This window comes from Gorilla gorilla, chromosome 20 (genome assembly GCF_029281585.2).
Source record: "Gorilla gorilla gorilla isolate KB3781 chromosome 20, NHGRI_mGorGor1-v2.1_pri, whole genome shotgun sequence".
NCBI lineage: Eukaryota > Metazoa > Chordata > Mammalia > Primates > Hominidae > Gorilla > Gorilla gorilla.
In genome coordinates, this window is record NC_073244.2 from 52327940 (window position 1) to 52353040 (window position 25101).

General features: G+C 54.0%; 3 protein-coding genes and 1 long non-coding RNA gene across 20 annotated transcripts in view; 3 read left to right on the top strand and 1 right to left on the bottom strand.

Annotated features, from left to right (window-relative positions):
- SPTBN4 (spectrin beta, non-erythrocytic 4) overlaps positions 1–1393 on the top strand; it is a 105126-nt gene extending 103733 nt beyond the window's left edge. For all 3 annotated transcript variants that reach the window (XM_055369439.2, XM_055369440.2, XM_031004511.3), the window contains one exon: positions 345–1393. In XM_055369439.2, the coding sequence (XP_055225414.1) occupies positions 345–503 (159 nt within the window). In that variant the 3' untranslated portion in view covers positions 504–1393. The remainder of the gene's footprint in view (positions 1–344) is intronic.
- On the bottom strand, positions 215–2596 carry LOC115931642 (uncharacterized). Of its 3 annotated transcripts, none has more exons than XR_008673811.1 (4): positions 2457–2596; positions 2189–2351; positions 1533–1585; positions 215–456 (listed from the first exon to the last, which is right to left on the bottom strand). It is a non-coding gene; the product is annotated as an uncharacterized lncRNA (long non-coding RNA). The 3 variants fall into 3 exon arrangements; XR_004068094.2 differs by having other exon boundaries at positions 1505–1585; XR_010131970.1 differs by lacking the exon at positions 1533–1585.
- SHKBP1 (SH3KBP1 binding protein 1) lies at positions 1451–16553 on the top strand. Of its 5 annotated transcripts, none has more exons than XM_031004513.2 (18): positions 1767–1919; positions 2162–2215; positions 2327–2372; positions 2488–2561; positions 3069–3127; positions 3377–3457; positions 5235–5396; positions 5477–5567; positions 5657–5847; positions 7263–7378; positions 8310–8397; positions 8513–8629; positions 11698–11868; positions 13552–13707; positions 14010–14106; positions 15400–15578; positions 15886–16009; positions 16132–16553. In XM_031004513.2, exons 1-18 carry the CDS (start codon positions 1834–1836, stop codon positions 16361–16363), a joined length of 2124 nt encoding a protein of 707 aa, XP_030860373.1. In that variant the 5' UTR covers positions 1767–1833; the 3' UTR covers positions 16364–16553. The 5 variants fall into 5 exon arrangements, with proteins under 5 accessions (XP_030860374.2, XP_030860373.1, XP_018871182.2 ...); XM_019015637.3 differs by having other exon boundaries at positions 15889–16009; XM_055369444.1 differs by lacking the exon at positions 15400–15578 and having other exon boundaries at positions 15889–16009.
- A 1078-nt stretch (positions 16554–17631) lies between these two features.
- Positions 17632–25101, top strand: part of LTBP4 (latent transforming growth factor beta binding protein 4) — a 37293-nt gene continuing 29823 nt past the window's right edge. For 8 of the 9 annotated variants that reach the window (XM_055369446.2, XM_055369447.2, XM_055369448.2 and 5 more), the window contains exons 1-3: positions 22343–22518; positions 24320–24378; positions 24544–24679. In XM_055369446.2, the coding sequence (XP_055225421.1) occupies positions 22373–22518; positions 24320–24378; positions 24544–24679 (341 nt within the window). In that variant the 5' untranslated portion in view covers positions 22343–22372. Of the gene's footprint in view, positions 18339–22342; positions 22519–24319; positions 24379–24524; positions 24680–25101 lie in introns of those variants that run through there. The other variant, XM_055369464.2, reaches the window with a different exon arrangement.

Here is a 25101-nt window from a genome sequence, read left to right on the forward strand (position 1 = left end):
TGCATGTTTAATTGATACATGATAAACTGATACTTAGCACAGGGCCTAGTAAATATCAGTGCTCTAGTAGTGCCTGCCCATATTATTATCATTGTTTGTGTCATTTATCTCTGTAGTAGGAAGTATATACAATCCTATTGCATAGGTTTAAGGGCATTAACCCACTAAAGTGTTTGGAACAGAGCCTGGCACATATTGCTATGTAACTGCATCATCATCATCATCATCCCTTTTTAATAGATGAGAAAACTGAATTTCAGAGAGGGTAGTCTGATCTGAAATTCGCCTATTATTCCAGCTTCTCTCTTCCAAATACGGCCTCTGTGCCCTGTTTCTTCCCCCAGGAGGAGATGAACGGCTGGCTGGAGGCTGTGGCTTCCTCGGTGGCGGAACACGCAGAGATCGCCCGCTGGGGCCAGACACTACCCACTACTTCATCCACAGATGAGGGCAACCCTAAGAGGGAAGGCGGAGATCGCAGGGCCAGCGGGCGCAGGAAGTGACTTCCCACCCCCAGGACCTGACACATCTCGTCTCCCCTCTTTTCCGCACTGTGGGCACAAAGACACTTTTTCTTCCGCAGGGGCGGGAGCCCCTAGTTCCAACACTGAGGACGCGTGACATGGTGGGCACCGGAAAGGAGGGGACTTCTCCTGCACCCCAAGAAGTGGTGGGGAGATTGCTGCCCCTATAGCCATATCTCGGCCCCTTCCCACTCACCACCCCCACCCCAGGTGCTGGGGGTCCCTTATTTTTATGCAATAACTGAGCTTGATGGGGGTGGGCAGGGGGCCAGTTGAGCCAAGCCCCCAGCCCCGATCTGCAGATCCTGCCCCAAGAAGCTGGGGTGGTGGGGGCAGTAATTCCTGCCCCCCTCTCTGCCCTAGGGATGGGCACGGGGGCGCTGGTGAGGTCCCCTGGACCATCCAGGGTGCTAGGGGGCAGGGAGGGGACACCCCCTCCCCGCCTTTACCTCACTTCCAATGCTGCCTTGATCTCTGTCTGGGAGGGGGGAGTGAAGGGGCCCTAGCCCCCTGCACTCCGCCGCCTCAGAGCCATGCGGTTAATTCCTGACTTAGTTTATTTTTGCAAAACGTCGATCTCCTCCTCCCCCGCCCCGCATCCGCGAAGGCTTTTAATGGGAGGGGCGTCAAAGCTCAAAACTGTTTTCCTCTCTCCTCCCCCCTCCAGTTGTAAATGCCACTTCATGAGGGGAGGGGCGAGGGGAAGCCCACCCCTGCATGCTTCTGGCTGGAGCACCTCCCTGGGGAGTGGGGGGATTGGGTTGTGGGCAGTCCCCATGGCCGCCTGGAGAAGCCGCTGGGGCCCGGGGGTGTGGGGCGGTGTGGCGGGCGCACACTGTATGTACCTACAATAAACCCTTTGGCTTTGATGGTCTATGGTCGTTTGTTTGGGTTTTCTGGGCTGCGCCCGGGAGGATTGAAAGGAGGGCTGTGGTGGCTGTAGGGGTGGGTGCGGGGTGGGGAGAGGGGCACGGGGGTACCGTGGCTGCGGAGAACATCCAGATGTACCCTTTTATGTGGACTTAATTTCGGGGTCTAAACACACGCCCCTTGACGAGAACCTAGAGGGATGGAGAATATTTCGTTATGCTTCGTAATAAACTTCCCCAAAGGAGACTCCGGGTCCGCCCCGTCAAGTTCAGGAAAGGCGGACCCCTTTAAGGAGGCGGAAAAGTTAACCGCGATGGGCAGGCGCTCTGTCCAATCGCTAGTGACGCCTGGAGTCTCTGGCCCAATGAGCAGCCTATGGAGGCGGGGTCCGGGTGCGCACCCGGAAGTGGGTGCGGGCCAGCCGGCTCGCCCGGGGGCCATGGCAGCAGCGGCTACTGCAGCCGAGGGGGTCCCGAGTCGGGGGCCTCCCGGGGAAGTCATTCATCTGAATGTGGGAGGCAAGAGGTGAGTGTGGGAGACTCCTGAGGTCCCATCCTCGGGGGCGGGAAGCGGGGTGGGAGTATCCGCCTCTCCTGGGGGAATCCCTGTCCATCAACGGTTGCTCCGCCCCCCCCTTTGGAGGCGCGAGATTCTGGAAAAACGCCGGGGGAGGGGGAAGGGGAGGGAACCCTGGATCCTGCGGGAGGGGGACGCATTCCTCACCCGCTCCTCTTCATCTCTTGCGTCCGTTTACCTTCCCCGCCCAGATTCAGTACCTCTCGCCAGACTCTCACCTGGATCCCAGACTCCTTCTTCTCCAGGTGATCGGGAGAGCGAGTTTGGGGCGAGGGTAGGAGGGATGGAGAGGGCGTGGGAGACCTAATATCCACTCCCCCGGCCCGTGACGCCTGCTCGGTGTCCCTTCCCTGCAGTCTTCTGAGCGGACGCATCTCGACGCTGAAAGATGAGACCGGAGCAGTGAGTCGGACAAGAGCTGAAATGGGATGGGGGGGAGGGGTTGGTAGGAAGAGGGGCAGGACCCCACTCAGTCCTGCCTTTTACCCTATCCATCCTCTGTCCCCCTTTCCCGCAGATCTTCATCGACAGGGACCCTACAGTCTTCGCCCCCATCCTCAACTTCCTGCGCACCAAAGAGTTGGATCCCAGGTTGGCATGGAAAAAGGGGAGGGAGTCCCTCACTGTCTTCACCCCCTGAGGAGTTCTTTCACCTCCTCTGAATGTCCACGTGAGCTCCATTCTATTAGAATTCTCATTCAGAACCTTGATCACAGTCCGGGCGCGCCGGGATTGCTCACGCCTGTAATCCCAACACTTTGGGAGGCCGAGGTGGGAGGATCACTTGAGCCCAGGATTTGGAGACTAGCCTGGGCAACATAGCGAGATCCTTTCTCTAAAAAAGCAAACAGGCAAAACTTCATGAGAATCTTGATCATGTTAAAATTTTATGTCCTTCGATTTCTCCCTACACACACACACACACACACACACACACTCAACATTTCCTCCACCCATATCATCACTCCTTAGCATCTTTATTCCATCAAAACTTTCTACCCCTTGACATTCTCTGTGCAGTTTTGAAAATTACCCTCTCAGCATTCTCTGTTCACCCCCACACCTAGACCCTGACCTCTAGTCAATTCTACTACCCAGGGGTGTCCACGGTTCCAGCCTCCTCCATGAAGCCCAGTTCTATGGGCTCACTCCTCTGGGTAAGTGGGAGCCCCCAGCTATCATCCTCATTGTATAGAAAACCAACTCTGTGATGCTACCTGCCCCTCTTCCCCTTCTCTCCTGAAAGAGGGCTGGGGTAGAGGTGGGAGGACTGGTTATGGCCCTGGCTGGGTCTGTATTCGTACTGGGAGGAGTATTGGTACTCTGTGTAGAAAGAAATGGGGAGGGGGAAATGGGGTGGCCTCAGCATCTCCCTAAGTCCCAGCCTTTAAGTCCTCCTGTTGCAGTTCGTCGCCTGCAGCTTCGAGAGGAGTTGGATCGATCTTCTTGTGGAAACGTCCTCTTCAATGGTTACCTGCCGCCACCAGGTAGGCACTCCCAATGGAATGGAGGGGCGCGGAGGTGGGCTAAAGACTACATTTCCCATAAGGCTGCAGCTCTTGGGTGCCTGTGCTGTGAGTCCTGAGATACAGTGGGAGGTGTAGTTCCCTATGAGATGCTTGGGCTGATGCTTGGAAAGGAAGTTGGAAACAGCATTTCCCATGAGGCAATGGGCCAGCTAACTCTTGAGGCTCAGAATGATGTCCTGGAGCCCCATGGGAGTTGTAGTCCAGGTTTGGTTTCTTTGTAGGGGGTGCTTTGGAAGACCTGGGATTCTTCGCATGGAGGGGAGAAATATTAATAGGAAGTTATTGACAGTAATGCCCATGATAGCCAGCCCACTGGCCATGGAAGGTATGCCCCAGTGGTTATTAGAACTAGGCTTTTCTGATTGGTAGAAGGAACAGAGTAGGGAAATTTCATCTACAGCTTTATTTCCCTAACTGCAGTCAGCACCTGCTACCTTCATGAAAGTTGCCAGATATAAAGACCTGTAGTAGTACTTTTCCAACTTAGTTTTATCCTGTTTTCCAAAAAACAATCATTTATTCATTTATTTATTTAATTAATTTTATGAGACAGGGTCTGGCTTTGTCACCCAGGCTGGAGTGCAGTGGTGCGATCTTGGCTCACTGCAACCTCTGCCTTTCAGATTCAAGCCATCCTTCCACCTCAGCTCTGCCACCGAATAGCTGAGACTACAAGCACTCGCCACCATGCCCGGCTAATTAAAAAAATAATAATCATTTTAAATGCAAGCTTTATATTATAAATACAAAGTAAACATGAAAATAAAACCCAAACATAGCAGTGTTATTAAACTCTGGCCTGTAGCAGTGGCTCACACCTGTAATCCTAGCAGTTTGGAGGCCGAGACAGGTGGATTACTTGAGACCTGGAGTTTGAGACCAGCCCAGGTGACACAGCAAGACCTCATCTCTACTAAAAATAAAAAAAAAATTAGCCAGGTGTGGTGGTATGCACCTGTGGTCCCAGCTACTTAGGAGGCTGGGGTGCGAGGATCGCTTGAGCCCAGGAGGTCAAGGCTGCAGTGAACTATGATCACGCATTACACCCCAGCCTGGGTGACAGAGCGAGATGCTGTCTCAAAACAAAACAAAAAATGAAAAACAACTCTGGCTAGATGCTATTGCTTGCCAAGGGTGCAGTGTTCCATTTATTAAAAGTGAAAATTAGGGCCAGGCACAGTGGCTCATGCCTGTAATCCCAGCACTTTGGGAGGCTGAGGTGGGTGGATCACCTGAGGTCAGGAGTTCGAGACCAGCCTGGCCAACATGGTGAAACCTTATCTCTGCCAAAAATATAAAAGATTAGCCATGTGTCGTGGTGGGTGCTTGTAATCTCAGCTACTTGGGAGGCTGAGTCAGGAGAATCACTTGAACCCAGGAGGCAGAGGTTGCAGTGAGCCAAGATTGCGCCATTGCACTCCAGCCTGTGCAACGAGCGAAACTCCAACTCAAAAGAAAAAAACAAAAAACAAAATTAGGTAATACTGCAGATTCATTAATATCACAGCAGCACTAAACTCAGTCTTCCTCTGTGCTGGGCTCAAGGGAACTGAAAGGGAAGTAACTTGCTATGTGGTTCAGTGTCATTTCATGCTGTGTCACTGCACCACTTAAAATCTTCACCCGGAGACTATGTCCCACACATGGGGAAATCAATCACCGTCATATTTTAAGTGCTTGCTATGTGAGGCCATGATTACAATGACTGTTACTCTACCTCTTATTCTCACTGTAGTGTTCCCAGTGAAGCGGCGGAACCGGCACAGCCTAGTGGGGCCTCAGCAGCTAGGAGGACGGCCAGCCCCTGTCCGACGGAGCAACACAATGCCCCCCAACCTTGGCAATGCAGGGCTGCTGGGCCGAATGCTGGATGAGAAAACCCCTCCCTCACCCTCAGGTACGTTTCTATCTCGTGGAAGGTTGGGGCAGCTGTGGGGTCCCTGTGACCCTCTTCTGATCCCTACTCTTCCCCTCAAGGACAACCTGAGGAGCCGGGGATGGTGCGCCTGGTGTGTGGACACCACAACTGGATCGCTGTGGCCTATACCCAGTTTCTAGTCTGCTACAGGTGCTTGGGGAGGGAGTGGCAGGAGGTCCCAGCCCTGTTGATGGGAAGGGCATGCGGTGAGGGTTGGTGATGTCCCCTCGATCCTACAGGTTGAAGGAAGCCTCTGGCTGGCAGCTGGTGTTTTCCAGCCCCCGCCTGGACTGGCCCATCGAACGACTGGCGCTCACAGCCCGGGTGCATGGTGGGGCTTTGGGTGAACATGACAAGATGGTGGCAGCAGCCACCGGCAGCGAGATCCTGCTATGGGCTCTGCAGGCGGAAGGCAGTGGCTCCGAGATAGGTATGACCCCAAGCCTTTTCCAGAACCCTCTGTCCTTTAAATTCTACGGCCTGTTAAAATGACCCACCCCATAAAATCCTCAAACCCATAAGAATTCTCTGCTCTATTAGATCTCTTTGTGTCATTAGAATGCTCCAGCCCTTCAGAATTCTATATCCTGTTAGAATTCCCTGACTTCCTAGAAAAATCCACCCACATACAATTCTCCCTCCATCAGAATTCCCTGCCCTGTTAGATCTCTTGGTTTTGTTAGAATGCGCTATTCTGTGTGGCCATGAGAAATGTCTGACTTGGCCCGGTGCGGTGGCTCATGCTTGTAATCCCAGCACTTTGGGAGGCTGAGGCGGGCAGATCACTTGAGGTCAGGAGCTCGAGACCCCCTTGGCCAACAGGGTGAAACCCCGTCTTTACTTCAAAAATACAAAAAAATTAGCTGGTGTGGTGGCACGTGCCTGTAATCCCAGCTACTCAGGAGGTTAAGGCAGGAGAATCACTGGAACCTGGGAGGCAGATGTTGCAGTGAGCTGAGATCGCACCACTGCATTCCAGCCTGAGCGACAGAGTGGACAGAGTGAGACACCATCTCAAAAAAAAAAAAACAAAAAAAGAAATCTCTGATTTATGGCTGGGCACAGTAACTCACATCTGTAGTTCCAGCACTTTGGGAGGCCATGGCAGGAGGATTGCTTGAGGCCAGGAGTTCGAGGCTGCCGTGAGCTATGTAAGCCATGATTGCACCACTGCACTCCAGCCTGGACAACAGAGCAAGACCCTGTCTCAAAGCCACAACAACAAATCTCAGACTTATTAATCTGTCCCCAAATAAATCTCAGCCCTCGTAAGAATCCCCTGCCACCAGTGGAGGTTTTTTTGCCTCATTGCAAAGCTCAGTGCTGTTAGAATTCCAGACCGCTTTAGAATCCCATACCCCATCAGAAATCTTCTGGCCCATTTTATCTTCTCTAATTCCTGCTGGAATCTTCACTTTTTTTTTTTTTTTTTTGAAATGGAGTCATTCTCTGTTGCCCAGATTGGAGTACAGTGGTATGATCTCGGCTCACTGCAACCTCTGCCTCCTGGGGTCACGCAATTCTCCTTCCTCAACCTCCCAAGTAGCTGGGACTACAGGTGTGTGCTACCACACTCAGCTAATTTTTATATTTTTTAGTAGAGATGGAGTTTCATCATGTTGGCCAGGCTAGTCTAAAACTCCTGGCCTCAAATGATCCGCCCACCTGAGCCTCTCAAAGTGTTGGGATTACAGGTGTGAGCCACCATGCCCAGCCCCTGATGGAATCTTCTATCCTTCAAGGATTCTGTGGTCCCACTGAATCCTCTAGTCCTTGGAGTTCTTCCTCCCACCTCTCCTCCTCCATGAGGCAGGGTTCCAGCTGAGCCCTTTTTGCCCACTGCAGGGGTCTTTCATCTGGGGGTGCCCGTGGAGGCCTTGTTCTTCGTCGGGAACCAGCTCATTGCTACAAGCCACACGGGACGCATTGGGGTGTGGAATGCCGTCACCAAGCACTGGCAGGTCAGAGTTCTGGCCAGCCTGGCTGCCCCCTTCCCAGTTTTCCAGACTGTACAGACCCAGGAAGGGGTTCACGTCTGCCCCCACCCCCACCCCCTAAGCCTGGAGGAAGCCAGAGAACCAGCAGCTGGCCAGAGCCTGGGGATGTCTGTGATAAAGGCCTAAGGAGCATCAGGGAAGCCTTCCTGGAGGAGGTGCTGCAGAGCCCACATGAAGCATGAATGGGTTTGAAAAGGAGGAGGGAGGATTGTCTTGGGACTGGGTGAGAGAACAGGTTAGGAGGGATGCTGTAGAAGACAAGAACTGGCTTGGCTCGGTGGCTCACACTTGTAATCCCAGCACTTTGGGAGGCTGAGGTGGGAGGATGGCTTTGGGAGAAAGACAGACAGAGGCAGAGAAAGAGACAGAGAGGCAGAAAACCAGGCAAATAGAAATAGAAAATCAGAAAGAGGTGACAGAGAAGGGTAGACAGAGTCAAACCAGACTGAACCACTGTGGCAGATGGGGGAACTCAGAGAGATAAATGGAGATGAATTAGAGTCATGTCAGAAGTACATAGTGGAGGCCGGGTGCAGTGACTCCCGCCCGTAATCCCAGCACTTTGGGAGGCCGAGGCAGGAGGATGGCTTGAGCCCAGGAGTTTGACACCAGCCTGGGAAACATAATAAGACTCTGTCTCTACAAAAAATTTAAAAAATTAAAACTTTAAAGAGTACAGAGTCCAGGAGAGGCCAAGAGTCAGACAGACAGATGCATCAAAGGGAGGAAGGGAGGGAACAAGACAGGGACAAAGGTAGGCCTGGGGTGGACGGGGCTGCGGAGCAGTGGGTGGGTTCTGGAGGTGGAGGAGAGGGCCCATCCTCTGTGAGGGGTCACCACGGAAGCAAAGGAGTGGAAGGGCTCCCGGCTGCAGCCTGTCCTGCCCCACCCCCAGGTCCAGGAGGTGCAGCCCATCACCAGTTATGACGCGGCAGGCTCCTTCCTCCTCCTGGGCTGCAACAACGGCTCCATTTACTACGTGGGTGAGCAGCAGCCTGTGTCCCGGGTGCCCGAGACCCTCCCCTGGGAGAGGGGAAGGGAGGGAGAGAGGCTGGGGCACCTGGAACAAACCCGCTCCACCCTCCCTGCCCACCCCAGATGTGCAGAAGTTCCCCTTGCGCATGAAAGACAACGACCTCCTTGTCAGCGAGCTCTATCGGGACCCAGCGGAGGATGGGGTCACTGCCCTCAGTGTCTACCTCACCCCTAAGACCAGTAAGCTATGACCTGGCTTCCCCTGCTGCTGTCACCTGCCAGCCCCAGCCCCAGCCTGCAGCTGTCCCCCAACTTGTGTAGCATGACCCAGGGGGGTTTATCGAGGGGCGGCAGATTCAACTCTCTCTCATTTTTTTTTCTGAGACAGAGTCTCATTCTGTTGCCCAGGCTGGAGTGCAGTGGTGCAATCTTGGCTCACTGCAACCTCCACCTCCTGAGTTCAAGCGATTCTCCTGCCTCAGCCTCCCGAGTAGCTAGGATTATAGGCGCCCACTGCCACGCCTGGCTAATTTTTGTAGTTTTAGTAGAGATGGGGTTTCACCATGTTGGCCAGGCTGGTCTTGAACTCCTGACCTCAGATGATCCTCCCGCCTCAGCCCCCCAAAGTACTGGGATTACAGACGTGAGCCACCGCGCCCAGCCAGATTCAACTCTCATCCAGTCATTCAACAAATATTTACTGAGTATCCCTGTATATAAGCACTGTTCTAGGTGCTAGATGGTGGCCAGCCTCTCCACTAGGGGCAGAATGGACAATTAGGAGTTAATCTTTGTGTTTCTTTCCCATCTTTGTGATTAAGGCATGATGTTCACATGTTCATAAAACAACACGGATGCAGGTTTTACAGCAAATGAAGCTGAGTTCTCTTACTTGAGACAGTTTTTTGTTTTGTTTTCTTGACATCAAATGCAGAATGGGTTAATTTTTGGGACGTAATTCTCATACCGTAAAATTTCCTATTTGAACATGCACAATTCAGCAGATTTTAGTATATTCACAAGGTTGTACAACTATCACCATGAACAAATTCCAGAGTATGTTCATCACCCCCGTAAGAAACCCCCTGATCTTTAGCAGTAACTCCACATTTCTCACTTCTGATACCCTCTAGAAATCACTAATATGCTTTCTCTTTTTGTTTGAGACAAGGTCTCGCTCTGCTGCCCAGGCTGGAGTGCAGTGGCATGATCTCAGCTCACTGCAATCTCTGCCTCTTGGGTTCAAGCGATTCTCATGCCTCAGTTTCCTGAGTAGGGGAGGATTACAGGTGTGCATCACCATGCCTGGCTAATTTTTCTACTTTTAGTAGAGACTGGGTTACGCCACGTTGGCCAGGCTCAATATGCTTCCTATACCTATGGATTTGCCTGTTCTGGACGATTCCTGTAAATGGGATCATACATTATATGGTCTTTTGTGTCTGCATTTTTCACTTAGCATATTTTTTTTAATGGTTAGTGTTTTCTGGGTCTTAAGATATCCTTACCTATTCTAGGTTACAAAGATCTTCTCCTGAATTTCTTCTAGAAGATTTACAGTTTTCGTTTTTACATGGAAGTCTGTTCTATTAGAAATTAAATTTTATGTATAGTGTGAGGCAGGGATTATTCTTTTTTTAAAAAAAATAGAGACAGGGTCTTGCTCTGTTGCCCAGGCTAGAGTGCAGTGGCATGATATCAGTTCTCTGCAACCTCTGCCACTCAGGCTCAAGCGATCCTTCTACCTCAACCTCCTGAACAGTGGAACCACAGGCATGCATCACCACACCTGTCTAATTTTTGTATTTTTTTGTAGAGACAGGGTTTTGCCATGTTGTCCAGGCTAGTCTTGAACTCCTGGGCTCAAGTGATCCTCACACTTTGGCCTCCAAAGTGCTGGAAATACAGACTTGAGTCACTGTGCTTGGCCATAGCTGCTGTTGCTGCTTTTCTTTTTTTTTTTTTAAAGCAGAAATAAGTTAATAATACACCTAACTTCATGACACATTATCACCTTTCTTCTTTGTAAGGCCCTTTTCTTATTTCTTTTTTTTCTTTCTTTCTTTCTTTTTTTTTTTTTTGTCTTTTCCTGAGACAGAGTATCGCTCTGTCATTCAACCCAGGCTGGAGTGCAATGGCGCAATCTCAGCTCACTACAACCTCTGCCTCCTGGGTTCAAGCAATTCTCCAGACTCAGCCTCCCAAGTAGCTGGGATTACAGGTGCCTGCCACCATGCCGGGCTAATTTTTGTGTTTTTAGTAGAGGCAGGGTTTTGCCACGTTGGCTAAGCAGGTCTTGAGCCCCTGGGATTCTCCTCTCGTGGTCTCCCAAAGTGCTGGAATTATAGGCATGGGCTGCTGCACCCGGCCTCTTTCTTATTTCACTTACTTACTCATTTCCTCCTCATCTCCCTTCCCGCCACATGCCACTATTATGTCATTTTTGTTTGTTTTTTGAGACAGTCTTGCTTTGTCACCTAGGCTGGAGTGCAGTGGCGCAATCATAGCTCACTGCAGCCTCACCCCCTGGGCTCAAGTGATCCTCCTACTTCAGCCTCTTGAGTAGCTGGGATCATAGGTGAATGCCATCACACCCAACTAGTTTTTTAAAAATCTTTTGTAGAGATGAGGGTCTCACTATGTTGCCCAGGCTGGCCTCAAACGCCTAGCCTCAAGCAATCTTCCTGCCTCGGCCTCTGTTCTCTGTTTTTCTTTCTCTTTCCTCTCTTATTTGCTGTTTCACTGTTAAAATTTCTGTCTCTGGGCCTCTCCTCCTCTGACCTGTGCCTTTGTCTCCCTGTTCCTCCGTTTCCCACATCTCATCACCATCTTTTTGTGTCCTTCCCTCTCTCCTTGCTTTCTGACTGTGTCTCTGTTCTGTGTCTCTTTCTTTCTTTCTTTCTTTTTTTTTTTTTTTTTGAGACAGAGTCACATTCTGTCATGCAGGCTGGAGTGCAGTGGCGTGGTCTTGGCTCATTGCAACCTCTGCCTCCTGGGTTCAAGCAATTCTCATGCCTCAGCCTCCTGAGTAGCTGGGATTACAGGTGCGCACCACCACCCCCAGCTAATTTTTGTATTTTTAGTAGAGACAGGGTTTCAGCACGTTGGCCAGGCTGGTCTTGAATGCCTGACCTCAAGCGATCCACCCGCCTCAGCTTCCCAAAGTGATGGGATTACGGCGTGAGCCACCGTGCCTGGCCTCTCCTTGCTTTCTGACTGTGTCTCTGTTCTGTGCCTGTTTCTTTCTCCCTGCCCTGGTTTCTGTCTCTGTGGCCCAGGCCCTCTCCTCATCCTTGGCCCCTCACCAGGTGACAGTGGGAACTGGATCGAGATCGCCTATGGCACCAGCTCAGGGGGCGTGCGGGTCATCGTGCAGCACCCGGAGACTGTGGGCTCAGGGCCTCAGCTCTTCCAGACCTTCACTGTGCACCGCAGCCCCGTCACCAAGATCATGCTGTCGGAGAAGCACCTCATCTCAGGTGAGCCTCTGTGGGGTGCTCCAGTGCTGGGAGAGACAGCTCAGATGGGAGTGTGGAGACAGGAGGATGAGAATTTCCACTGGGGAGGGACATTGTGTAGGAAGAGAGCTCTGGCGGAGAGGATTGACCTGGGATGGGATTGTAATTGCAGAAGTGAGAGAATACCATAGGGGATCAGTCTGAGGAAGAGTGAATCTGTGTGTGTTTGGGAATCCATCAATTCAGCAACGATTTACGGGGCACCCACCATGTGCCAGGCATAGGGGATACAGTGATGAACAAGACAGGCCAAGTCCCTGCCCTCGTGGAGCTGACATTCTAGCAGGGATGGCAGACAATAAATCTATAAAAATGGATATCAATGGCCAGGTGCGGTGGCTCACACCTATAATCCCAGCACTTTGGGAGGCCAAGGCGGGTAGATTACTTGAGGTCAGGAGTTCGAGACCAGCCTGGCCAACATGGTGAAACTCCACCTCTACCAAAAATATAAAAAATTAGCCAGGTGTGGTGGCGCGTGCCTGTAATCCCTGCTACTCGGGAGGCTGAGGGAGGAGAATTGCTTGAACCTGGGAGGCGGAGATTGCAGAGAGCCAAGATCATGCTACTGCACTCCAGCCTAGGCAACAGAGCGAGACTCCATCTCAAAAATAAATAGATAAAAATGCAAATCAGGCTGGGCACTGTGGCTCATGCCTATAATCCCAGCACTTTGGGAGGCCAAGGTGGGAGGATTGCTTGAGGCTAGGAGTGTGAGACCAACCTGGACAACAAAGTGAGACCTTGTTTCTACAAAAAATTTTTAAAAAATTAGCCAAGTATGGTGGCACGCACCTGTGGTCACAGCTTCTTGGGAGGCTGAGGTGGAGGGATCACTTGAGCCCAAGAGTCAGGGGCTGCAATCGGCTATGATTGCACCCCTGCACTCCAGCCCAGGCAACAAAGCAAGACTCTATCTCATAAAATAAAATATTAATAAAATAATCTAAATCAACACCAGGCAATGATAAGGGCTATGAATAAACATGAAGCTGTGTGTGGCTAGAGAGTGTCAAGTCACTGGAGAGGGGTCGTTCAGGGAAGGCCTGAGGAAGGACCTTTGAGCAGAAATAACGGAATGAGCAGTGCAGATTGGTAGGGACAAGCATTCAGGCTGAGGGAACGGCATTGCAAAGGCTCTGAGGTGAGAGGATGCCTGAGGAAGTGCAGGGAGCCACTTGTGCCTGGAACAGAGTAAATGAGGGGGAAAATGGGAGGAGATGAGGGTATGGAGGTGACAAGGGCAGGAGCCACAGAGGGCTCCGAGCAGGGGAGGGACATGACTAGCTTCAGGTGTTCACAGGCTCCACCTGGCTGCCCGTGGGAGCACACTACTGGGATAGGACAGGAGCAGGGACCTCTGGGAGGGGCGTGCTGATACGGTCCAGGCAGGTGACGAAATGGACCAGGACCAGTGTGGGGCAGAGGATAGGGCAAGGTGAGATCAGGCTCTGGAACAGTTTTGGAGGCAGAGGCAACAGGGTTTTTAACATTTGGAATTCTGGGGAGGAAAGGATTCTCTGAAAGGGAAGAACTCAGCAAGGGCTGACCCTCCTGAAACGGGGCTGTCCTGAGGCTCTGGAGGGGCAGGCAGCATTGATGCCTGCACCAGGCCTGACTTCCTGCTCTCCTTGTGCCCCTCAGTCTGTGCCGACAACAACCACGTGCGGACATGGTCTGTGACTCGCTTCCGCGGCATGATTTCCACCCAGCCCGGCTCCACCCCACTCGCTTCCTTTAAGATCCTGGCTCTGGAGTCGGCAGATGGGCATGGCGGCTGCAGTGCTGGCAATGACATTGGTGCCTACTGGCTCCTGGCCTTCCCACCCCACTGACCCCCTTACCTGACCCCTGTTGACCTCCGCTGATTCCCACTTGTGGCCACCTGACCCAGGAGCCTGCAACGATTGGGGTGTCCTGATCCTTGAGGCACCTGAGCTCCACTGACTGCCGCAACCCCCCAGCCCTCTCTGGCCCTGCCCAACTCTAACAGCCTGGGGATGGGACTGGGGTCTTGGGGTGGTGGGTTTCATCAGTGGGGAAGGAAGTCTGAGGCTGAGGGAATCCCAGCTGGCCCTGACCCCTGCCCCTGCCTGGCCCAGGCCCCTACGGTGAGCGGGACGACCAGCAAGTGTTCATCCAGAAGGTGGTGCCCAGCGCCAGCCAACTCTTCGTGCGTCTCTCATCTACTGGGCAGCGGTGAGGACAGTCCTGTCCAACAGGGAGGGAGGACAGTCCTGTCCAACAGGGAGGGAGGACAGTCCTGTCCATCAGGGAGGGAGGACAGTCCTGTCCATCAGGGAGGGAGGACAGTCCTGTCCATCAGGGAGGGAGGACAGTCCTGTCCATCAGGGAGGGAGGACAGTCCTGTCCAACAGGGAGGGAGGTCAGGGGAGAAGGCAAGATGCTAGCCAGATCACTGAGGCCGGAAAGGGATCCCAGCCAAGGAGCATTGAAGGAGCAAAGGCTGGGAGGGAGGACAGGCCTGGTAGGTTTGTCTTCTGGTATCAAAGGTGTGACAGGTGTTGGTGGGAGTGACCTGGCGCAGTGCCAGCCCAGTGCAGGCAGGGCCAGGTTGAAGGCACAGGGGGTGGGGTCAGGGTGGGATGGGGGCCCAGGGGGAGGGGGAGGGGTGGGATGGGGTCCCAGGGGGAGGGGGAGGGGTGGGATGGGGTCCCAGGGGGAGGGGTCGGGGTGGGATGGGGGTCCCAGGGGTAGAGGTCGGGGTGGGATGGGGTCCCAGGGGGAGGGGTCGGAGTGGGATGGGGGTCCCAGGGGTAGAGGTCGGGGTGGGGTGGGGGGACCAGGGGGAGGGGTCGGGCTGGGATGGAGGAGACCCAGGGAGCTGTAGCAGGCTTGCTTCAGCTGGGAAAGGGGCCTCGGAGGATGTTCTGGATGAAGGGACTCTGAGCAGAGACCTAGAGGACAAGTAGGAAGGAACAGAAGAAAGAAGGGAGGGGAAGGGGGCCCCAGCCTGAGGGAACTGTATGTGCAGAGGCTGAGAAGGGCCAAATAGGGTCACATGGGAAGGACACGTGGGCTCCTGGGCTGGAGCACAGAACAGGAGGTGAGGATGGGGTGCAGATGCGGGCGGGCCTTGTCAGGCTGTGGAAGGGCTGAGGCTTTGTCCCGTGCGGGGAGCTGTGGCCACTGCACGGGGGATGAAAGGAGGCTTGATGGGAGGCCAGGAGCCCAGGGAGGAGGCCAGGAGGCTGATAGGAGGTGGGGGAGCAGCTGGGACGGGCCTCGGGTCTTCCCTGCAATGGGAGCAGGGAAGAGCAGAAGCTCTGGGAGACTCCCTGGGTGTTTAGGGCTGGGGTGTCCAAGAGCTGCTAGACCCTTGGGACTGGAACTCAAGAGAAAAGCAGGCTAGGGATGGATAAAGATCGGAATGGCCCCTGGAGAGGCAGGAACTGCGGCCACAGTGGTGGGGACTGGGACTAGGAAGGGTGAGAAAGCGAGGGTGACCACCTCCCCCACTGCACCCCCCAGGGTGTGCTCCGTGCGCTCCGTGGACGGCTCACCCACGACGGCCTTCACAGTGCTGGAGTGCGAGGGCTCCCGGCGGCTCGGCTCTCGGCCCCGGCGCTACCTGCTCACTGGCCAGGCCAACGGCAGCTTGGCCATGTGGGACCTAACCACCGCCATGGACGGCCTCGGCCAGGCCCCTGGTACTCCCTGCCCCACCCCAATCCCGTCCCAAGCCCCACAGCCTCACCCAGAACCACTCTCCACAGCCAACTTCTTGATCTCTCTCCCAGGCCCTTGCCCTCTGACCCCTTTTCCTTTGACCCCCTCTCTGCTCCCCATCCCTTCCTGCCCTTGTTTTTCAAGCCCTGTCTCAGCCTCTGGCCCCCATGCATTGATCTCTGCTTCCTCTCTCCTGTCCTGACCCTCGGTGCTTGTACTGCAATGCAACCCAGGCCCTTGCCCTATGACCCCTGTCTTGCCTCCTGACCCTGCTTCCGTGCCCCCCAGCAGGTGGCCTGACGGAGCAAGAGCTGATGGAACAGCTGGAACACTGCGAGCTGGCCCCGCCGGCTCCCTCAGCTCCCTCATGGGGCTGTCTCCCCAGCCCCTCACCCCGCATCTCCCTCACCAGGTAGCCACAACTCCACTTCCCCTTCTGTGCAATGAGGGGAGAGGGGACAGCGTGGTGTTCCCGGGGACAGAGTGGCCCAGCTGCCCCGTGATGACGTGCACTTACTGTCCTTACTTCCTCAGCCTCCACTCAGCCTCCAGCAACACCTCCTTGTCTGGCCACCGTGGGAGCCCAAGCCCCCCGCAGGCTGAGGCCCGGCGCCGTGGTGGGGGCAGCTTTGTGGAACGCTGCCAGGAACTGGTGCGGAGTGGGCCAGACCTCCGACGGCCACCCACACCAGCCCCTTGGCCCTCCAGCGGTCTCGGCACTCCCCTCACACCTCCCAAGATGAAGCTCAATGAAACTTCCTTTTGAACAACGCAGCTGCCATGAAGCCTTGGGATGCCCTGGTCCTGGGGGACTCAGGTGCCTCCCTGATTCCTGTGGGAACCCCGGGTTCAGGGCCAGGGCCTCCTTGGAATAAATGGTTATTGTTACTAGGTTCCCACCTTCCCTCTTTTCTGGAAGCCAAAGTCACCGTCCCCAATAAAGTCCTCACTGCCAACATCTTGCTTATTCTTAGCAGGTTTGGGACTCCCCAGGAAAGGGGTGGGGAAGATGTGGGACCCAACCCGATATATGCAAAATCAGGAACATCTACCTCTCTTGTTTAAGCAAAGGGAGGCCAGGCATGGTGGCTCACACCTATAATCCTGGCACTTTGGGAGGCCAGTTTGCTTGTGCTCAGGAGTTTCAGACTAGCCTGGGCAACATAACAAAACCCCATCTCTACAAAAAAACACAAAAATTAAGCAGGCATGGTGGTGCATGCCTATGGTCCCAGCTTCTTGGGAGGCTGAGGTGGGAGGATCGCTTGAGCCTAGGAGGCCAAGGCTACAGTGAGCCATGATCACACCACTGTACTCCAGCCTGAGTGACAGAGTGAGATCCTGTCTCAAAAACAAAACAAAACAAAAAAGGTGATGCAGGGGAGGAATGTGTTGGCTTTTACTCTGCCTTCAGGCATGGCTGGATCCGGGGGTTCAAACACTGATTTAGAATATCTTTTTTTCTTTTTTCTTTTCTTTTTTAAAGTCTCACTCTGTCATCCAGGCTGGAGTGCAGTGGTATGATCTCAGCTCACTGCAACCTCCACCTCCCGGGTTCAAGCAATCGCAATCCTCCTGCATCAGCCTCCCGAGTAGCTGGGATTACAGGTGCGCACCACCATGCCCAGCTAATTTTTTTATTTTTAGTAGAGACAGAGTTTCACCATGTTGGCCAGGCTGGTCTCGAACTCCTGACCTCAGGTGATCTGCCCACCTCAGCCTCCCAAAGTACTGGGATTACAGGCGAGAGCCACTGTGTCCGGCCCAGAATATCTTTTTATCTCCTAACTTCACTTACCTCTGGAATACATCTTCAATCAGGTTTTCTCTCTGTGGCAAGGTGACTCTAAGCAGCTGCTTAGCAACTCTTTTTTCCCTAGCAACAGCCAAAATCACAAGACTGATTTTCATTGGCTTGAATTAAGTCAGGTGGCCATTCCTGAACCAATTACTGTGGCCAGTGTGATGAAGGCCTTCCATTATTGCAGCCTGGATCATGTGTCCTGCTGTATTTTTAGTAGAGGCAGGGTTTCACCATGTTGGCCAGGCTGGTCTCAAACTCCTGACCTCAGATGATCCACCTAAGTCGGCCTCCCAGAGTGCTGGGATTACAGGCGTGAGCCACCTTTCCTGGCTGGCCTTGGGACTTTTTTTTCCCCAAATAATGCCCGCTCCTACGGCACTTCCTTGAGAAGGTTTTCTGCATCTTTTTTCCTTGTGCCAATAAAAAAGGGACAGAAAGTGGGGACAGACTAGGAGTAGAGAATACTAGAACATGCTAATTCTAGAATTCCATAGTTTCTGGAATGCCAGAGCTTCTGAAACATAGTAGAGAGGGGTCTCGAACATGAGGACATCTCGGACACAAGGATATTCTGGAGTGCTCATGGATTAACAATATTAGAGTTCTCCCCTGCTTATCAGAGAATCCAGAATATAGAAGTTTCTGACAAAAAGGACCTGAAAAATCACTGATTCTAGAATAGGGGAGTGTCAAGGGGAGTTCATACCCATGAATCTCCACCGGTAGGAATATCTTGCATGCCAGGATGTCTGGAATGCTGAGAATTATAGGATACAGAAAGGAACCTGGATTACTAGGAAATCTAGAGAATGGGAGAGATCCTGGACTATCCGCCCTTCCAGAGCACTGGAAGGTTTGTTTGCGTTCCAAGAAATCCATAATGGCAGGAGATTCCGGATTATCAGAGAATCTGGAACACAAATGGGAGACGTAAAAGGTGAGTGCCTCTGAAACCGGGGTGTTCTGAAATAGCTGTGCACCTCAAACCCTAGTTTTGTTTCTGTTTGTTTGTTTTTGAGACAGGGTCTTGCTTTGTTGCCTAGGCTAGGGTGCAGTGGTGCAATCACGGCTCACTGCAGCCTCGGCCTTCTGGGCTCAAGTGATCCTCCTGCCTCAGCCTCCTGAGTATTTGGGACTACAGGTGTGTGCCACCACAGCCAGCTACTTTTTAAGTTTTTTTATAGAGACATTGTCTCACTATGTTGCCCAGGCTGGTCTCAAACTCCTGGGCTCAAGCCATTCTCCTGCCTTAGCCTCTCAAAGTGCTGGGATTACAGGTGTGAGCTACCATGCCCAGCCTCACACTCTAGAAAATTTTTTACAGGCCAGGATATTCAGAATATTGGGGGATATTGGCATGTTAGGAAATCTAGTATGTGGGGGGAGGGCCTGGAAGGTCAAGAAATCTAGAATATGGTGGTGTTTTGTAATGCTCACAGATCTAGAATATTAGAGTCATTTTTTTTTTCCAGGCCAGAGAATCCAGAACGCTTGTGTTGCTGGAATGCTGGTCATTCTATTTTTATTTCATGTTTAAATTTTTATTATTTTCTTTATTTCTTTTTTTTGAGACAGGGTCTTTCTCTGTCGCCCGGGTTGGAGTGCAGTGGTGTGATCTCAGCTCACCTCAACCTCTGCCTCCCGGGTTCAAGTGATCCTCCCACCTTAGCCTCTTGAGTAGCCGGGATTACAGGTGTGCGCCACCATGCCTGGATAATTTTTGTATTCTTAGTAGAGACAGGGTTTCACTGTGTTGGCCAGGCTGGCCTGAAACTCCTGACCTCAAGTGATCTGCCCTCCCACCTCGGCCTCCCAAAGTGCTGGGATTACAGACGTGAGCCGGCCTTATTCTGGGGGAGGGGGTGGGGGGGGAGAGAGAGAGAGGGAGAGAGAGAGGAGAATTTGGGATGTCAGCAAATCTAGAACACTGAAGAGCTGGGTTTTTTAAATGCTAGAGATAGTATTATCCTAGTATAGTATTAACTCTGTGTTTTTGTGCGTGAGAGGGCATGGGGGGAGGGGTGGAAGATTCTGGAATGTGGGGGGACTAGAACTCTGAGGGATTCTGAAGGGTTGAGATGAGTTAGGATTCAATAGGTGACATAGACACGATCCTGGGAGATAGTGACACTGATGGGAGGGATGGGGAGCTGGGGACTCCAAATTCTAGGGGGAGGGGAGGCTAACGCCGGAAGTTGCAGCGGTGAGCCAGAGGCTGTTGCCTAGCAACAAGCATTGAAGATGCGCTGGATCCCGGACAGAAGGGAGAAATTTCAGCAGCGCCCCCAGCAAATGCTCCAGCCACAGGGTAGGAGGTGGTGAGGGGGGAAGCGGGTAGGGATATGCTGTCCTGCAGGGTCATGTGAGCAGGGGTCTTGGGGGTTATACAAAAACAGGGTCATGGAGTACAGTCATGGGGCAGAGCCGGGCTCTGGGACAGCCCACGAATAGCTGTGAATGGAGTGTGAGTGCCGTCGTCACCTGCCCCAGGGACTGTGTGTCCCTGGACGGTGCTGGACCCAGATTTCTGGGTGTCAGTGTGGGATGGAGGCATGGATTGCTGTAGGTGGCAGTAACGGTGTGTAGCCGTGTGAGTCAGCCTGTGTGTCTCACAGTGAAGGGGGGTGAAGGGCTTCCCCGTCAGTCCTGCACACCCTCCTGGATTGGAAGAAGGAGCAGGAGTGGGGGGTGGGGGGTGCAACTGGATCAGTTGCCATTCTTGGTCTGGGGTGGGCTCTGTGGTCACGGCGTGTGGCCTAGTACCCTGTGTGGGTGGAGCCTGGGATCCACGAGGTGGGGGCGGGGCTAACGCTACAGAACTGGGAAGCTTAAGAATCCAGCTGCTGTGGGATATGGGGCCTGGAACCCCAAAGCGAAGCAAACATGAAAGGGGTGGGCTTGGGATCCTACATGTGGTCACGTCCCAGTTTTCTGTGGGAAAGGGTGTGGCCTGAAACTCTGGAAAAAGAGGTGATTAGGGGCAGAGTGAAGCTCTGAGGGTGGTGCCTTAGGGAGAGAAGGGGCTTGTATTTCAGAGAATATAGGGTGGAGCCTTGAATTTATAATGATCTTCTCAAAGAATTGATCCCTTCTCAAGGCCCTAGGCTTCAGGGGTTCCAGGCTCACCATCTGCAAAAGCTTGCTCCCCGAAGCTCTGTCCCTCAGTGAACCCAGCCAGGCTCTGCCACTGACCCACAGGATCTGCTCCCAGGGGGGTCCTGGGGGCTCCTGGCTCTGCCCCCTCCTGCACCTCACTTATTGCCATCCCCAGAGGGTATCAGACCCCCTTCCTTGCCTGAGTCTTTGAATGCTCCCAAGAGCTTTGAGTCTCAAGCTGGGCTTGAGACCCTGAGTTTGAAGGCTTGAAGCCTGGAACCCTGGTGTGGACGGGGTTTAAGGGCCCCTGTGGCTTGCAGCTCCTAGTGGTGGAGACTGTTAGGCAAGGAAGGGATCGGTACTCTCTTTTATATAGTTTTATGTATTTATTTATTATTGAGATAGGGTCTCACTCTATCGTCCAGGCTGGAGTGCAGTGCAGTGCAGTGGTGCCATCTCAACTCACTGCAGCCTCCACTTTCCAGGCTCAAGTGATCCTCCTACCTCATCCTCCCGAGTACCTGGGACTACTGGCTCATGTCACCATACCCGGCTAATTTTTGGATTTTTTTTTTTTTGAGACGGAGTCTTGCTCTGTCACCCAGGCTGGAGTGCAGTGGCGTGATCTCAGCTCACTGCAACCTCCACCTCCTGGGTTCAAACGATTCTCCTGCCTCAGCCTCCCGAGTCGCTGGGATTACAGGCGCCCGCCACCGCGCCCAGCTAATTTTTGTATTTTTTAGTAGAGATGGGGTTTCACCATCTTGGCCAGGCTGGTCTCGAACTCCTGACCTCATGATCCACCCGCCTCGGCCTCCCAAAGTGCTGGGATTACAGGCATGAGCCACCGCACCCGGCCTAATTTTTGGATTTTTAATAGAGATGGGGTCCTATGTTGTACTATGTTGCCCAGGCTCACCTCAAACTCCTGGACTCAAGCGATCCACCTCGGCCTTCCAAAGTGCTGGGATTACAGGCCCGCGCCAGGGCACCTAGCCGGAACTGGGAACTCTCTAAGGAGAAAGTCTGCAATTCTGGGTGGTGGGAGGCTGCTCTTGGGAGCATTCAAAGACTCAGGCAAGGAAGGGGGTCTGATACCCTCTGGGGGCGGCAATAAGTGGGGTGCAGGAGGGGGCAGAGCCAGGAGCACCCTGGGAGCAGAGTTTGTGGATCAGGGGCAGAGCCTGGCTGGGTTCACTGAGGGACAGAGCTTCGGGGAGCAAGCTTTTGCAGATGGTGAGCCTGGAATCCCTGAAGCCTAGGGTCTTGAGAAGAGATCAATTCTTTGAGAAGATCCAATGTGAACTTGGGACCCTCAGAGGGGCAGGACCTGGGGGGGCTGGTGCAGGGTTGGTGCTCCATTTGCAGAATCCTCAGTCTCTCTCGTGGAAAGGGGTACCCGTGGGGGGCTTCCAGCTTCCACGCCAGCGAGGGAGCTAAATTCTGACCGAATTCTCCCAGAACTGGGAGCAGAGAGCTGAGGACTGCCAGATGGAGTCCAGCTTAGGGGACCCTGCCCCCAACCCCGCTCCCGTATCCCTCCCATTTGTAAGCACCCTACGCCTGGGACCTCTGTTCCACGAGAAGGTTCACGGTGCCAGTACCCGAGTCCTAATTTCCCCCCACCGCGTGGGGAACTCGAGGTCCCCCGCGCCCCTAGTCCGGCACCTGTCCCTGCTGCCTCCTGATTGGCCGCGCGGCGAGCGCTGGCGGCGCCGGGCTGTGATTGGCGGGAAGTTCGCAGCCCGTGGCTGGACTGTGGAGAAAGTGAGTCGGCCTCGGGCGGGGGCGGGGGCGGGGGCAGGGGCGGGGCCGCGGCTAGCCTGACCCGCTGGACAGACCGCCCGCCCGGAGCGGGACTCGGCGCCCGACACGATGCGGAGGCCTGGCACCAGCGGCCGCCGCCCCCTCCTGCTGGTGCTGTTGCTGCCGCTCTTCGCAGCCGCCACCTCCGCCGCCAGCCCCAGCCCCAGCCCCAGCCAGGTCATCGAGGTCCCGGGGGTCCCCAGCCGCCCGGCCAGGTAAGCCCCCTGCTTCCTTCTGCCACTTCCACCCAATAAGTCTGGTGGTCCAGGAGGACCACGGCTTTCGGATTCAGGGGAAACTCGAACCCACTGCTTCGATGCGGAGATGCAAAGAGGGCCCTTGGATTTATTAGGCGCCCTCAATTTGTAGGGGTTAGATTCGGGGAGTACTGAGATTTTTAGGGGAAAGAGTCCCCTTTATTGTGGTGGAGAAGGCTAAGTTTCCAGAGAATCCTGGGGTTAGTTCGGGGAAAGGTCTCTAGTTTATTGGGGCGGGGGGTGGGGGGCTGAGCTCTCCTAGAATGATAGAGACGTGTGGGGTCATCGAGCTAGGATGGAGCTCCCCAAGTTTCTTGGGCGCGTAAGGAGGAAAGGTGTTGGGGGATTCTGGAGGGACTTTATGAGGCCGCTGAGTTGTCCTGGTTTTCTAGGATTTGGGGGCTCTGTGTTCATGAAAAGCGACCTTTGGGTTTTTCGAATTGGTCAGGAAGACGTAGACTCTTGCGTTGATGGCGGAGGGGCTTGTGGGGAGTGGGGTCGGGTAGGGGAGTCCTCAGGCTTCAGAACGGTTGGGGATGCTCAAGTTTCTTAGAATTAGAGGACTCTGGGATTGAATGAGGTTCCAGTGATTTCACCGCGAGAGATCCAGGATTCCCTATAGATCTGGGGGCTATAGGCGCCCTTCCTGTCTGCGGGTGACGGGACTGAAGGAAGCCGTCTGCCCAGCACCCCCACCCACCCTCCCCGCCTGGCGGCCCAGCGCTCCGTTACAAAGGCCCCGGGCTCCTCTCCCGCCTGGGTCTCTGCGAATGCGTTTAGTAACCCGAGCCGCGGCGGGGGCGGGGCCGGGAAGGGGTTAACCTGGAGAAAAGGCGGGAGGGATGACGGCAAGATCGGGGATCCCCGAGGCTCCCCACCAGATGGCCTCATCCTCCACTCGGCCCCACCCACCTGAGATGGGCCCACGCGCTGGACACCCCCCTCTCTGCACCCCCCCACTGCTCTCCTCTCGGGGTCTGGGCGCGCGCCCTCGTCTCTAGACCCCCTTAGCCTGGGGATAATGGACTTGTCTGGGGGGCCCCTTCATTGCGACGCACTTGAACCGGAGCTGGAAGCTCCGCCACTGAGACCCTCTGGGCTGGGAGATGTCTGCAAGAACGGCACCTTTCTCCTGGTCAGGCGGGAAACTGAGGCCCAAAGACCAAGAAACGCTGGCTTCTGGACACACATCGTGGAAGGGCAAGAACGGGCTAGAACTCAGGCTCTGGGATTCTCAGTCCTGGACTGTGACTCCCGTATCCCCCTCCACCTCAGCACCCTGCTGGACCCACAGCTTCCCTCCCCAGCTGCCGAGGCCTGTGAAAATGGCGCCACCTGTCGGCCAGGCTCAGGATGGCGTCTTAGTCCCGGACCGGGATGTGCGGGAGGGCGGGGTTCTAGATTCCCAGACAGTCCGGGCTTAGAAATGCTCTTAGAAATCGAGTCTTTTGTTTTTGTTTTTGTTTTTTAATCACTTTTAAAAGGCTTCAAAATAACGTATTTTTTCAATAAAATCTTACGCCAAAATCTCTTCATAAGACAAAAGTACGGTTTCTGTGCCCTTCAGCCCGAAGTCTAAGCCAATTTGCCTCCCATTGTACAGATGGAGAAACTGAGGCGTGGGGAGAAGAACCTCGTTAGTCATATACCTGTTTCAAGCCCCCTCAGGATGCGTCTTGGTTTCCCCTCCCCGATTGCCCTCCTTTGCAGAGTTCTGGGGTGCTAGGGGCCTGAGTGACTTTCACTCCACTATTTATAGCGTTGCTGTTTGTCGCTGCTGCCCGGGCCAGACGTCTAGGAGGAGCCGCTGCATCCGAGGTGGGTTCTGGAAGATGGAGTATGAGTAGGGGGCAAAAGGGAATAGGAGGAGAGGGGCAGGGAGCTCCCCATCCCTCCCCTCATCCCAGTGGGAGAGCTGGATGCATTTGGTAGAGAAGTACTTGGTCCCCTGCTTCCCCACTTAGTCCCTGGCTGTCTCCGAAGCCTTCTGCAGGGTCCGAAGCTGCCAGCCCAAAAAGTGTGCAGGCCCCCAGCGGTGCCTGAACCCAGTGCCTGCAGTGCCCAGTCCCAGCCCCAGCGTGAGGAAGAGACAGGTGTCCCTCAACTGGCAGCCACTGACGTGAGTGGGCAGTCCCTCCCCTACCAAATCCTCCCTCAGGAACTCCCAGCTTTGCCCCCGTTTCCGCTCCTCCTCCCTTCCCCCCTCCCTCTCTCTCCCCACTCCCTCCCCGGCTCTTTCTTTTGCTATCAGCCTGTCTGTCCGTTTCTATTTCATCCCTTCCCTGCCTATCTCAGGCTCTTCCCATCTCTGCATTATTTCTGTCTCTTTCTGTTTCTTTCTGGTTACCTGTCTCTTTTCCTCTCTCTCTTTCTCCCTGTGTCTCACTGCCTGCCTCTATGTCTAAGTCTGTCTGCCCCTTCTCTCTTTCTCTCAACCAACCCCCATCATCTCTCTCTCAGGGTCTTTGTTTCTCTCCCACTAGAGGCCTGGTCCCCATAAATAGGTGTTGTGGGGGGAGGGTTGGGCAGAGCCGCTACTGA

What these genes read in the sequence shown, in the direction of transcription:
- SHKBP1 (XM_031004513.2), top strand. Translation starts at nt 1,834, where the DNA reads ATGGCAGCAGCGGCTACTGCAGCCGAGGGGGTCCCGAGTCGGGGGCCT. An exon ending in CTGAATGTGGGAGGCAAGAG is followed by an intron (nt 1,920 to 2,161) that starts GTGAGTGTGGGA and finishes TTCCCCGCCCAG; the next exon opens with ATTCAGTACCTCTCGCCAGA. An exon ending in CAGTTTCTAGTCTGCTACAG is followed by an intron (nt 5,568 to 5,656) that starts GTGCTTGGGGAG and finishes TCGATCCTACAG; the next exon opens with GTTGAAGGAAGCCTCTGGCT.